Genomic DNA, 14,577 nt, shown 5'->3' on the forward strand with positions numbered 1-14,577 from the left:
TTCTCCAAAACAGTGTTGTGGCTATGGGGAAAGGTCTCTGGCCCTTGGGTCCTGGGCTACTTCTCTAGTGGCCACTGTAGAGTTTCAGGCCTCTTCTGGTACCCTGGGTAGCTATCTGGTGTCATGGCCATGAGTGGAGCCCTGCAGATAAGAGTAACCTAGTGGGTCACATTTGTCATCTACGCAGTCTCTCACAGATTATGATCCCTTGGTAGTTGTGGTGGAGCTCCCGAGTGGCCTTTGGCTTTCCCTGCTTTGGCACTAGACTGCTCTCTAGGGTCAGGACCAACTCAGCATGCCCTTTCTCAGTGTCTCACCTAATCCTGTCTTTCTTGATAAGGGAGCTGGGTTTTGAAGGTTGCTAAAAATATGATTTGAAGCTTAAAACTGGGCACTTTGTTTTTTGAAAGTCTACTTCTAGTCTCAAGGACATGGATGTAAGTGTCAAGAGCCCAAGCTGCTGAGGTCAAAGCTAAGTAGGAAAGGGTTGTCATGTGTTATTCTGGGCTGTGTCAGCCCTGTTGCATGCACCTAAACCATGATGTATGGGTTACCCAGATGCTGGGTCTGGGCTGGTATTAGGGGCCAGCTCTCTAGGGCCCAGCAGTGATTGAGGGTGTGGGATATAGGAGACATTTGGTGGAGGCTCCTAGTCCCACTGAGAGACAGCCTCCTTTCAGAGGTTCAGGCCTCCTGTTGCCCCACAGAGGGTCCTGACTGTACCTCTGGTTTAGGGTGTAGTAATGCTTGGGTGGGGGTGTGGTTTACCTACATCCATCACTAATGGATGGCTCTGGGCAGAATGCTGTCATGGTTTTGTTGTCTTTGGCACCTGTCACCATCTTTCATATGTTACTTTGTCCTTGGTACCTGGTTCTTGCTGCTGTGTGCCTGTGGGCTTGGATTGGGCTGGGGCACTGAGGGGCCTGGAGAGACTCAAGGTCTTGTGCCGAAGTCAGGACCTTCATATGTGGAAGCAAAATCAAATGCTATGGGCATAAGCACTGCTTGGATCTAAGAGTGGATATTAGAGCCTTCTGGATGAAAAGGCTGGGTCATGCAGGAAACTGCTGCTCCCAGAGGGAGTCCTAGGCATGTTGCCTGAGCCATCCATTTGCCTTCTGCTCTGCTGCAGACCTAGATAGGGGTCCACAGAGCCAAACCACAACCAATCCAGGAAGGTGTTAACACTCTACCCTATAGCCTGTCATGCTCCTGGCAATTCTCCAGCCTAAAGGAGGTAGGCATAGGCCTTGGCTTTCCAGGGTCCCAAGCTCAGAGCATATGATGCCAGAAGGGTGTATAGAGTTGGGGAGACAGCCATCTGCTTGCCTGTCTCAGGAGGACTGAGCTCCTGTGTGCTACATCAAGCCAGCTCCTCCAGACTCTGAAGGTGCAGCAGTGATGATTATATCTTGTGCTTCTGTAGGGAGTGCCACTCCTCAGCCCTCCCAGGAAATACCCAGAGCCCTAAGCCACAGAGCTTTGGCCTTTCCCGTGTCTAGTAGGGCCCAATATCTACCAAGGGATGTGTTTACTTTTCTCTTATTCTGGGAAGGCAACAGACTCAGTTCCTAAACCCTGAATCAGCCAGATGCATCATGTCTATTTAGGGGAAAATGAACTAAGGCTCTGGGACAGATTTTTGACTGGGCATGAAACTTCTAACAGGGGGACAATTATGCATTGGTCATAAGCCACATGGATGGAGCCAACAGGCTGCTCCTTACCCTCTCTGCTCTAGCCCTGTAGGGTGAGGCCTCCACAATCAGGATCCTAACACAGGCCTCCCCTTTCTCGCCCCTTTCTGGAGAAAAGGGTGTGACAGGCATCCTGGTCTACCCTCTATCCTCATGCCCTTAAAGGGCCAGCACTGGTAAGTGATCATGATCAGGAAGAGTGTCTTTTTTCTGTGCCTTCCTGAGGTGCCTTCCCTACTGAGACTGAAAGGGGCGTCTTGACTTTCCAAACTTTGAATGATCAGGTGTGGGGAGAGTGGTGGAACTGTTAGCAAGTAGCTTGTCTGCCTCCAAACTTTTTTGGCTTCAGGATCATCAGGATGGAGGCTCACTGAAAGACTATAAGAAGTCTTACCTCTTGCTACTCCCTGCCTTCATCTTTCCACTGTTCCTAGGAAGAAAAGAACTGAAACCAGAGCTGTCAAGACAATCAAGAGCTAGAGGTGGTCATGCTTCAGCAGCTGTAGCCTGTGAAGCATACTAATATTTCCATTATCTTGTGGGATGGTCTTGAGGGAGTGATGGGTGGACCAGAATGTGTCTCTCTTCCTAGAGTTGCCCAAACAAAGTACCAAAAACTGGGTGTTTAGAACCATAGGTTTCTCATCTCTCTGCTCTGAGGTTCAGGGGTCTGGAATGGAGGTGTCAACAAGGCTATGCTCCTTCTAGAGGGAAGGGTTTGTTTCAAACCTTGCTTCATTTTAATTTCCTTTTGTACAACTTCTTCCAGATTAGGAAAAAATACTAACTTAATGGAGGGTTAGAATCTGGCTTATATTCCTGCATATAAGTGTAGATTATGATCCTGTGGTCAGAAGCTTAGACTGGTACTGGTTGTGCAGTTCAGTCTTAAGGCAGTTCTAAGTTAAATTTACTGCTGGGAATTATGTGCTCAGCTTCCAGGCTCCTGGCGTGGCCACCTCCTCCCACCGTCCTTAACGACAAACCAAGACAATTTGCCTCCAAACTACCGTTTAGGGAACAAAAGGATTTATTGGACTTGCTAACAGAGCACAGGGTGGTGGTGAGGGGGTACTTACAAAGGTGCGGGCACCCTTGGGCTTTTTTCCCTATATCCTGGCAGCAGCTTCCTGACCTGCTGCTGGCATTCCAAGATGGTGAAGCTCATCCCCACTATCTGACTTCCCCTGTCCCTACCCTTAGTCCCTCCCCCTCATGCAGTTAAGGCTGACTGATTGGGTGGGAGGGGTGACTGACTCCCTCTGCCCCTCCCCTCCTACAGAGGGTGTTATAGTCCAATTAGTTTGAGGTGAATTAAGCAAGTGGGTGGGAAGCTAGAAAAGAAGGCATCGATCTGTCCATTGGTTGCCACTTGGAGGACAAGCTCATCCAACAGCAGTGATCCAACAGGAACCCTCTTGCAGATTTTTGAAGGGTAGCTATGGGAACTATGGCAGTGTGGGAATGATTTCTGAAGATAGAACATTGTTTTATAAGATGGCCAAATTACTGCTTGGTGCACATGGTGAGCAGGCAAGAATGAGGAAGTGCAACAGTGTGGGGTCAGAACTAGTTCCCTGTGAGTGCTCACACTGCTGAGCCTAGGGTATCTGTTGGCTCACAGGATCATCCGTGGAATGATGGTCTAATTAGAACAGAACCTTCCTCTGTAGGGAGAACTAGAGCCTCTCTCCAGTTCAGTCCCTGCCTCACCTGTACTGGCATTGGGGGATTTTAAAACAATGACAAGGCTCTTTGGAATAAATGAGCTCAGTGCTCACAAAATAAACATTTCTCAGATATGTAAGATTTCCAGTTTGTTAACAAGCTATCAATTATTTTAAATTTATCTTTTAATAATCCCTTTTGTAAAGATAGGCATATACCTACATAATGCATCTATCATTCTCTTTTTGATCCTAAGGCTTACCAGTAGAGTGTGTATTTCAGCTAATGTAAATAAAAGCAAAAGTTTGTGTATTTTGTGGGCAATGGGATGATCTGTGAAAACAATTATAGAGTAAAACTTTACAGATGGTAATTCAAGATCCAGAAATCTAGGGCTTCTTATTATACTCTTGTAATATCTTTCCTATGACCATCATGATCCAGTAACTATAAAAAGAAATGAATAATAACTGACAATAATAGTTGTCTCCAAATATTTAAAAGTATAACATTGGGAAAACAGTTACTAGACAGGACATTCCACTACTTGTCTATGTGTATCACAAATATCTATTACATAGAACCTTGAGTAATGATGGAAAGGTTTAGTGTGACAATTCACTCAAAACACAACAGCAACAGCTCATTAGGAATATTCACTTTTACTTAATGAAAATGTACATAATCTGAATAAAGCATTTCAAAATCCTCTGTTTGGTTTCTGTAATAATACAGATTACAAATTCTTGGGAGTAAGTTTTGTTCCTTAGATATAATGATCTATGTGAATGTGGTGTTTTCTCTGGTGTCTAAAACCAAGGCTATTGAGAAACTTCAGATATGTAATGAAATGATACCATTTTTGGAAGGGAACTGTCTGCACAATCCTCTGATGTCCATGAGGACTCATTTCTATATAAACTAATGATATCTAGCAAATTTTAAGCAATGAGTCTTGCTGGGCTAGGGATGTAGGTCAAAGGTAGAGTGCTTATCTAGCAGGTGAGGCTATAGCTAGTCCTGTTAAAAAAAACAAAAAACAAAACCCAACAAAACCAAAACCTCATTTCCCTATTTTCTATATTCCAAGAGCAAATATTTTAGGTTTAAAGTCTCATGAAAGGCTTTCTACACTCCTTACATCTGCAAAGAGTTTTTCTCCTGTAATTATATTTTGCTATTCTCTCATGCATACATTTAAGACAAAGGTCTTTTAACAGTTACTGTATCTACAATGTTTCTCTCCAGTATGAATTTCCTGATGTCAAAAAGGTTTTCACTTTTATTAAAAGGTTTTGGCACATTCCTAACATTTGCAGGGTTTCTTTGCAGTATAAATTTTGTAATGTTTTGTAAAATTTGAGCACTGGTTAAAGCTTTTGCAACATTCCTAACATTTATAGGATTTTCCTCCAGTGTGAATTCTGTAATGTTTTCTAAGGATTGAACACTGGCTAAAGGACTTTTCACATTCTTTACATTTGTAGGGTTTCTCTCCAGTGTGAATTCTCTGGTGTCTAGTAAATGATGAACAATGCCTAAAGGCTTTGCCACATTTTTCACATTTGTAGGGTTTCTCTCCAGTATGAATTCTTTGGTGTTGAGTAAGAAGTGAGCAATGGCTAAAAGCTTTACTACATTGTTCACATTTGTATGGTTTTTCTCCTGTGTGAATTTTGTGGTGTTTAGTAAAGGATGAATAATACTTAAAGGCTTTATCACATTTGTTACACTTGTAGGGTTTCTCTCCAGTATGAATTCTCTGGTGACTTGTAAAGGTCGAGCAATGTCTAAAGGCTTTGCCACATTCATTACATTTGTAGGGTTTTTCTCCAGTATGAACTTTCAAGTGTTGAGCAAGCTGTGAACTGTCATTAAAGGCTTTGCAACATTCTCTACATTTGTAGGGTTTGACTTCTGTATGACTTCTCTGGTGCTTATTAAAGGATGAACAATATTTAAAGGCCTTGCCACATTCTTCACATTTGTAGGGTTTTTCTCCTGTGTGAGTTCTCTGGTGTTTTCTAAGGCTTGAACAATGGTTAAAGGTCTTCCCACATTCTTCACATCTGTAGGGCTTCTCGCCACTATGAATTCTGTGATGTTGTTTAAGGCCTGACCAGTGGGTAAAGGCTTTGTCACATTCTTTACATTTGTAGGGTTTTTCTCCAGTATGAACTCTCTGGTGTTGAGTAAAGTGTGAAAAATGGTTAAAGGCTTTGTCACATTCTTTGCATCTGTAGGGTTTCTCTCCTGTATGAATTCTCTGGTGTCTAGTAAAGGTTGAACAATAGTCAAAGGCTTTGTCACATTCTTTACATCTGTAGGGTTTCTCTCCTGTGTGAATTCTGTGATGTTGTCTAAGGCTTGTCCAGTAGGTAAAGGACTTAGCACATTCTTTACATCTATATGGCTTCCCTCCAGCATGAATTCTCTGATGTTCAATAAGGGTTGATCCACGGCTAAAGGCTTTGCCACATTCTTTACATCTGTAGGGTTTCTCTCCTGTGTGAATTCTCTGGTGCCTGGTAAAGGCTGAACAGTAGTTAAAGACTTTGCCACATTCATTGCATTTGTAGGGTTTCTCTCCATGATGAACTCTATGTTTAAGAGGGTTTGAGTTTTGAGTAAATACGGCTGTGTCACAACCTACATTCTTGCAAGGCTTATTCTGAGAATGGGTCCATTGATGAGCAGTAATTTTTAATTGTTGATGAAAGATTTCATATTTGCAGAGGTTCTTTGGAAAATTAGTATACTGATGTTTACTATGATTTGAATCATTGTCAAGATTGTTATGAGTTTTGTTACACTGATAAGTATTTTCTCCAATATAAATATTCCTGAAATTATTTGAGGTAGATCCTTTAATAAAGGTATTCCTACTTTCTTTACATGCATATTGGATTTTCCAAGTATTTATATCTGGATTTTGATCAAATAATAATGGATGCATACCAAATATCCCACATTTATTACAGCTGTTTATCTGGGCACAGGAAAGACCTGTGTATTGACTGCAGACTAACAAGCTCTTCTTAAGAGAACTTGTTAATTGATCACATGTAGACTTTTGTTCTTTGTTTTTAAATCTCTTGTCTATAGAAACGTTTGAGTGAAAGATTATCCCAGTGGCACATTTGAAATTGTTCAAATTATTAAATGAAGCATGGACTGGGTCTGTTTTCAGATTTCCCAAATTCCCTTTTATAGGGAAGGTATGTTTCAAAAACTGCTGTGGATATTGACTTCTGTAAACATACGGCCTATCAAACTGAACTGGCCTGACATAAGTTTTCTCAGATGTTTTCTGTTCTTGATCTCTACTGGCAGTGACATTTTCATTATTATTAGTGATCACACATTGGTTATGTCCATCATGACAGGCTTTTTGACTTTCATTTTCACCCACACTTTCCCATTCTTCCCTTAAGTGTAAACTGTCAAGGCCACAGTTTCCAGGTTTTCCACTGATCACTTTTTGGAATGAATATTTTATGTTCTGTTCTGGTGAAAAGCCTTGGGTATAGTGAGGAGACATGGCTGAAAGAAACCAAAGCATAAATTATCCCACTCAGTAGACTCTGATGAATATGGCTTATAAATATAATATATAAAAATACACCAAGTCTGGAATAACATCAGAAGAGTCGAAAGTCAAGGCCCTCATTACTTGAGTGGTATATGAACTTTAAAACAACATACTGACTAAATTGACTTTGAGAACTTCCAAGACTAATGAAAAGTTCACAGTGTCCCAGGTGAGCACAAAGTTAAGGACAGTTCTATAGTAGAGGAAGGAAAGTTTGTTACTTTTGACAACCAGAGCTTGACCTTCTCTCTTCCTCAGGAGAAAAACAAAAGAGAAAGGCACATGTACACATTTCTAGCTTTCTTAGGGGCTGGCTAAAACTATCCCAACACAGAAAGCAGGAGATAACAGGTATATTTCGGATGACTGGAGAACAGATTTGAGAGACTCCCAACAATTTAGCTGAAGGATGTCAGTCTTAGTTGGATGAAGGTAACCCACAGATAGGGGACAAATGAATGTTTCTGAGGTTTAAAACATTGTTTAAAAACATTTACTGATTTCACTGAAAAATGAATTGTATCTTTTTACCATATGCAGCATGTTTTAGAGTGTATGTGTATACACACACATACATACACATATATATGGTGAAACAACTAAATCTAGCTACTTAACACTTATCATTTCATATAATGAATATTTTTGTGCTTAAAACATACTGTATCCATTCTACTAGCACATCTCAAAATACATTAAATATATGTACTGTTATACAGAACTCTTGACCTTCTTGTGCCTATGCTACTAAAAGTTTGTAGTCTTTGACTAATATTCATTTATTCATTCATGGACATTGAAATTGATTCCATCCATATCTTGGCTATTGCAAATAATGCTGAAATGAACAGAGATTGCAACAGACTGATTTGATGTCCTTTGTCTATATTTAGTAGTGGGACTGCTGGACTCTACACAGCCATTCTATTTTTTAAAAATATATATTTTTTATTTCAAAAAATTTTGGGGTTGGAGAGGTGGCTCAGCAGTTAAGAACACTGTTCTTGCAGGAGACCTGGGTTCGAATCCCAGCACCCACATGGCAGCTAACAACTGTCCGTAATTCCAGTTCCAGGGGATCTGACAGCCTCTTCTGTCCTCCGCAGGCATTGCACAACATGGGTGCACTCACCTACATGCAGGCAATACACGCATATACATAAAAATGATAAAATATTTAAAAAATTTTTATGTGTATGAGTGTATTGCCTGCATGTATGCTAGTGCACCTGTTGTCATGTAATGCCCTTACATGACAGAAGAGGGCATCAGATCCCCTAGAACTGGAGTTATGGACGGTTGTTAGCTGCCATGTGGGTGCTGGGAACCAAACACAGGGCCTCTGCAAGAGCAGTTGGTGCTCTTAACTGCTGAGCCATCTTTCCAGCCCCCAGCCATTCTATTTTCAATGCTTTGAGGTTTTTCTATTCTATTATCCTTAAGTTTCCTTATAGGAAGCTACTGCCTACTGGTTTTCAAATGGACAAATCTCAATGAAAGATAACAGCATACAAAGAGGTAAGGAATCATTATATAAGAGAACAAAGAGCACTAGAGACTGATCATCAGGAAACCAAGATTTATGAATTGCCTAAATAATGAAAAACAACCATTTTAAAAGATGCTCAATGAGCTAAATGCAAATACAAAAAAAAAAAACCCTGAATGAAATGAGAAATGAAATGAAAATAATATAAACCAAAAATAAACACTGTAAGTGAAAATAAGCAGTAATTGTACAGGTGATCAATTCAATACGAAATAATGGCAGAAAACCCAGAAACATGATGAAGGAAACAGACACTAAAATCCAAGAAACCCAATTATCAACAGCAAAGTGAAAGTCAGGCAAAATGAGACATATTATAACTAAAGCCTTGCAAGTCACAGACAGAGAATCCTGACAGTAGCAATAGAAAATGTTGTTTCCTGGGCCAGTAAGATGGCAAAGGGGATAAAGTAGTTTGCACACAGACCTGATGACCTGAGTTCCATCCCTGGATCCCACAAGGTGTCAGGAGATACCAATTCCCAAGAGCTGTCCACTGACTGCTAAGTGCATGTGCACACACACACATGCACAAAAATGTAACAAAAAGTTAAAAAGAATCTCTCATAAACAGCATATAATTGAAAAATTTTTACATTAAACTGACAATTTCAAGACCATATAAAAATCCTTTTTCTTCACATCTCCCCTCAATGTTGTTATTGACATAACAATTTTATTTAACATAACCATTAACAAAAGGTTATGGTTGTTAGAGTCCAGGTCTGCAGATGATCCCCAGTGCAATAAAGCCTCACAAGACAGGTCATGAGGGCCCCCTTGCAAAACAGGAACTGGCCAGGCAGCTGCATTTAGAGCTGTCTCAGCACAAAGCTATTCCCCAGATAATTTTAGAAGATAAACAGGCCCCTGTACCCCAGACCCACTGATGTAAGAGCTGTCTCAGTACAAAGCTGCTTCCCCTGAAACTGTAAAGATTATTTTTGCCACCTTCCACAGTCCCCAACCCCCTATAAGAACTTCCTCAGCAGTCAGCAGGCAGCTAGTTGCTTTCTCTCCCCAACTGAACTGCCAGCCACCAGCAATCCTAAGAAATAAACTTTGCTTTGCCGGAGTCCTCCTGTGTTTCCTGTGGCTATTCCCTGCCCGGCTTTTATCTAACAATGGTGATTGTTATATTTTTTTCAAATTCAGGCAATACACTCATAAAATAAAATTTAAAAATGAAATATTTTTAAAAAGAAAGAAAATGCATTCTCATCTGTCTGTTGGGAGATATTTCAAGAAATAACATATAATTGATGTATTCCCTATTCTGGAATAATTCCATATTCTGTTACAAAATTAAAAATGTTTTATGGCAGGTAGCCATAGTTAAATTATGCAAAATATACTTTAAGACAAAAACAACCATTTGATATGAAGTACAGTTTAAGTGAAAACCTTCAACAAGAGAAAATGCAAAAAAATTTTTTTTGGTCTTTTTGAGACAGGGTCTCCCTGTAGCCCCAGCTGGCCTGGAACTCACTATGTAGACCAGGTTGGCCTTGAACCCAGAGATCCGCCTGCCTCTGCCTCCAGAGTGCTAGGACTAAAGGCGTGTGCCACCATGCCCAGCTTTTTATTTGTTTGTTTATTTATTTATTTATTTATTTATTTATATTTTTATGTGTATGAGTATATTGCCTGTTTGTGTGTAAGTGCACCCATGTTGTGCAGTGCCTGCAGAGGTCAGATGAGGTGTCAGATCCTCTGGAACTGGAGTTATGGATGGTTGTTAGCTGCCATGTGGGGGCTGGGAAGAGCCTAGACCCTCTGCAAGAGCAGTCAGTGCCCTTAACCACTAAGCCATCTCTCCACCCTCCAAAATATTTTATTTTTTATTTTTATTTTATGTGTATGAGTGTCCTGCCTGCATGTATGTAAGTGCACCTGTGTCATTCAATGTCTGCAGAGGTCAGAAGAGGGTATTGAATCCCCAAAACTGAACTTATAGATGGTTGTTAGATACCATATGGGTGCTAGGAACTGAACCTGGGTCCTCTCCAAGAGCAGCCAGTGCTCTTAACCATTGTGTCATGTCTCCAGCCCTGAGAATGCATTTTCAATTTACAAATTCTGAGCTCCACTTCTAGTATAAAATCAAAACTGAATCAGAAGCTTGGAATGATGGTACATTGTATTCCCAGCACTTTGGAGGTAGAGCCTGGGACCCTGTCTCAAAATTCAACAAAACAAAACAAGGCTGGACATGGTGGCACACACCTTTAGTCCTAGTACTAAGGAAGCAGAGGTAGGCAGATCTCTGCAAGTTAGAGGCCAGCCTGGTATAGTGAATTCTAGGCCACCCAGAGTTACATAGTAAGATCCTATCACAAACAAACAAACACACAAAACAACCAAAAGCAACAACACCAACAAACAACCTCCCAAACTAATCAAACAAAACAACAATAGCTACAAAAATAGCTAAGGGGGTAGAAACTGGACTTCAAGATGTAGGCCACAATATTTTAGGACATGGGATTCCTATAATTACCATTTATCTAAATTTAGGGTGTATATTACCTAAAGAAAGAGGAGGGGGATAAAGACAAGAAGAAACAGGAACACTTTCTTCTCTATGCCAACAATTCCCCAATTTGGTCCTCTAAAGTAGGAATCATACAAATCATACTCATTCATGCAAAGCTCCCAAGAGATTTTCTTCAAAGGAAAGAAACTGTATGTTGGCAGTGCATTAGAAGATCTGTAGAGATGTTATCCTCACCCAAAGAGACAAAGTTTCTGTAGTTCTCTATCATCACATCCCAATATAAATTCTGCTGAGCAGGGTTCAGGTATTCCCACTCCTCTGGAGAGAAATCAATGGCTACGTCCCCAAATGTCAACATATCCTGAAAAAAAAAAGTAATAAATAAATAAATAGCATATTGACCATATAGTTATTGACAAAGTTGTTAGTGTACCCCAACATGAAATGAGAATTAGGAAAATAGGTTCTGGTACAAGTGAGTGAACTTAATTATTTAGTTCAGATATTTTAAAACATAGCTATCATTTGCTAAAGAATTATCTGAGTAAAGATGACATAAGATTCACAAAACTAATGTACACACTACACTTTTATGAGATAAAATACAAAATTAAAAATTAATGCAAGAATAAGCATTTTCAGTGTTATTTGTACATCACATAAGATTATCTGTGTATATTTCTCAGATGAGAAAGTCATGGTGAGTTAGAAGGGTTCCTCTCAAAACAATCCTGTGTAGAGCCACAACTTGGAGGACTGATTAAAGTGCTGTTTTTAGTTCAGGAATTCTCAGCTGGGGACTTGGTTTCTGAGTATGTAGCAAGCTCACTATCAATGTCTGATGGATATTCTTGAACAGCAATGAGGGAGAATACCAAGGGAAGAATTCATCAATGAACTTGAACTGAAATTGTTGTAAGGAACTTGTACATTTTCTTATAATAGCAACAACAATCTTTTTTGGTGATTTAAAATGTACCAGATGCTACTGTGACACTTTCATGTTAGTGCATAACATCCTTGAATAAACTACAGAGAAGTATTATTTTTCCTTTTGCATTACAAAACGTTGTCAAATATCCCGTAAATGGTAGAACCCAGGTTCTATCCAAATCTACCTGACCTTGAATTCACATATGGGAACATAAGGGCCAAAATAAAGTATGAATGCTAAAATACCATTCAAAGCAGCTTTTATATGAAGGTAGCAAAGCAAAATTGATCAAATAACATTTGTATTTTATACATACATATAAATGGTAATTATATATTCAGAATAGACCTTAGGTGGGGATGTAGTTCAGGGGTACAGGTTTTTGTATAATCTATACAAGAGTCTGGATTTTGCCTAAACAGGGAGAAAAAGAGAGAACAACAAAAGAAGAAATCTTCCATGTTAATCAAAGTAAGAAATCTGTCCAATTGTGTAAAACTGATGAATATATTTGGAAATGATGATGTTGAGGATTTAAAAATAAGAACACTGGCTGCTCTGGCAGAGGACCTGGGTTCAATTCCCAGCACCCATATGACAGCTAACAGTTGTCCATAATTCCAGTTCCAGGGGAATCCTATACTCTCTACTGACCTCTGTGGGCAGTGTACTACATGAGTATACTTACATACATGCAGGCAATACACTCATACATATAAAATAAAAACAATAAAATAAAAATAATGCTACTATTTTGACACACATTTAAGGACAAAAATTAAGGGCTGTAGTTTTCTATTTTTCCCATTTTTTCTTTTCATTTATCATTTGTTTTAAAGCATAATGTCTAATTTTAACACACTCAGAAATATATTTCTTGGTTTTTTTGTGGAAAATGCAAGGAAGTAATAAAATATGTGTTTGTGATACAGAGGTAGAATAAAATGAGCATCTACAGTGGTAATGGTCTGCCTATTTCAGAAGTCAAGTAATAAAGTCAGTATCTCCAGTCAAAAAGTGAGATCCTTCACTCTCCAAAGCAAATTGTAAACAAAGAGAAATTTAAGCAACAGGTTTCTGTATCAAACATGAGTATTTAATCATGTTATGATGAAGAGAAAAACAATGTATAGAGAAGAACCTGACAGGCAGCACTTTAAGTGAGTGACATAAAATCAGCTGTAACAGGACAAGTTACTATCAGTTGTTACTGTACAAAGGATATATCATCATTGCTGTGACATCAGTAGCCCAAATAAATAAAATCAAAAGCATATTCTAATCTACTCCTGAGAAGACATCAGTTTTACATAAACTTTAATCTGCATATGTATCCTATGGTTTGTAACTGCCAATAGTGTGTTAAACATTCATTAGCATTCTAAAGAACGGATCTCTTCTATTATTTATTCAGAGTTGTTTATGTTATCCTGGGCAATGACTTCCATTCTCTAGTGTGCATCTTATGAACTCTTGTATACTGACAACTGGAGCAGCATCCCAATAGGATACAAACACTGCATGTTTGCTTCTTCAGTAACACCTACAGATACAACCCCATGCCAGAAATCTAGAGCACCATGCTCATCTGTAAAAAAAAGAAAATATTTTTCAGTATTTCATACTACTAATTCATGGTAAGAACTGCTTATGGTATAACACAACAACAACACTAAACTGAAAGAACAAAGGAAAGCCTGTTAATGTAGAGAGATGGCTCATCAGTTAAGAGCATTTGCTGCTCTTACAGAGCACCTTGGGTTCTGTTCTCAGAACCCACATGGTGGCTCACAAACGCCTATAACCCAGTTCCAGAGGATCAGACACCCTCTTCTGGTCTCTTTGGACACTGCATACGTGTGCACTTATATACACGCAGGCAAAAACATACACATTAAAAAGTACAACTAAATAGGGATATGAAAAGTAGAAAAGCAAAGGTTTACAAGTTCTAAATATGAAGCTCTTTTGAAGCTAAATAAATGGACATAGCCCCTGGTCTGGAACATTTTTTACTTGAGAACCAGTAACCTTTTGCCTTCCTTCTCTAGGATTCTTTATCAGGAGAAATAATCTCCACAATTTAAACCTGTACCTTGAAAATCTGCCTGTGAAGGAATCAAAACATATGAGGCTTCAAGGGCCTTCTTTGGGGCTTGAGAGATGGCTTAGCAGTTAAGAGCACATACTGTTCTTATAGAGGTCCCGAGCAGTTTCTAGCACTCACATCAAGTGGCTTACAAGTGCCTGTAACTCAAGCTCCAGGGAACCCAATGCCCTCTTCTGGCCTCCATAGGCACTGCACTCAAATGCACATACACAGATATAAGTACACACATACACATATAACCAAAAAAATAAATAAAAATTTAAAGGGTCTTCTTTTGTAGGCTCAAGATTGGTCTTAGCTCGAAGTCAGAGGCCTCAGGTTCTCTCCTTTCCAATTTTATCCAGACAGTTTTAAATGAAAGTATTCAGCAGTAAAATAATCTAGTAAAAATATCCAACTCAGCTGGGAAAGGTGGCACATGCCTTTAATCCAAGCAATTAGCAGGCAGAGGCAGGTGGATCTCTCTGAGATCCAGGCTACCCTGGTTTACATAGTAAGTTCCAGGCCAGTGACCCTGTCTCCAAAAA

At 39.5% G+C, this 14,577-nt stretch overlaps 1 protein-coding gene across 3 annotated transcripts in view; it reads right to left on the minus strand.

Moving 5' to 3' along the window:
- Window positions 1-3,851: 3,851 nt before the first annotated feature.
- LOC103742289 (zinc finger protein 345) overlaps window positions 3,852-14,577 on the minus strand; it is a 16,291-nt gene continuing 5,565 nt past the window's right edge. For 2 of the 3 annotated variants that reach the window (XM_017800676.2, XM_029568451.1), the window contains exons 2-3: window positions 11,241-11,367; window positions 3,852-6,911 (exon numbers count right to left, since the gene is read on the minus strand). In XM_017800676.2, coding sequence (XP_017656165.1) covers window positions 4,759-6,911; window positions 11,241-11,367 — 2,280 coding nt within the window. In that variant the 3' untranslated portion in view covers window positions 3,852-4,758. The remainder of the gene's footprint in view (window positions 6,912-11,240; window positions 11,368-14,577) is intronic. The other variant, XM_029568452.1, reaches the window with a different exon arrangement.

This window comes from Nannospalax galili, unplaced genomic scaffold (genome assembly GCF_000622305.1).
Source record: "Nannospalax galili isolate Female #2095 unplaced genomic scaffold, S.galili_v1.0 scaffold160, whole genome shotgun sequence".
Classification (NCBI taxonomy): Eukaryota; Metazoa; Chordata; class Mammalia; order Rodentia; family Spalacidae; genus Nannospalax; species Nannospalax galili.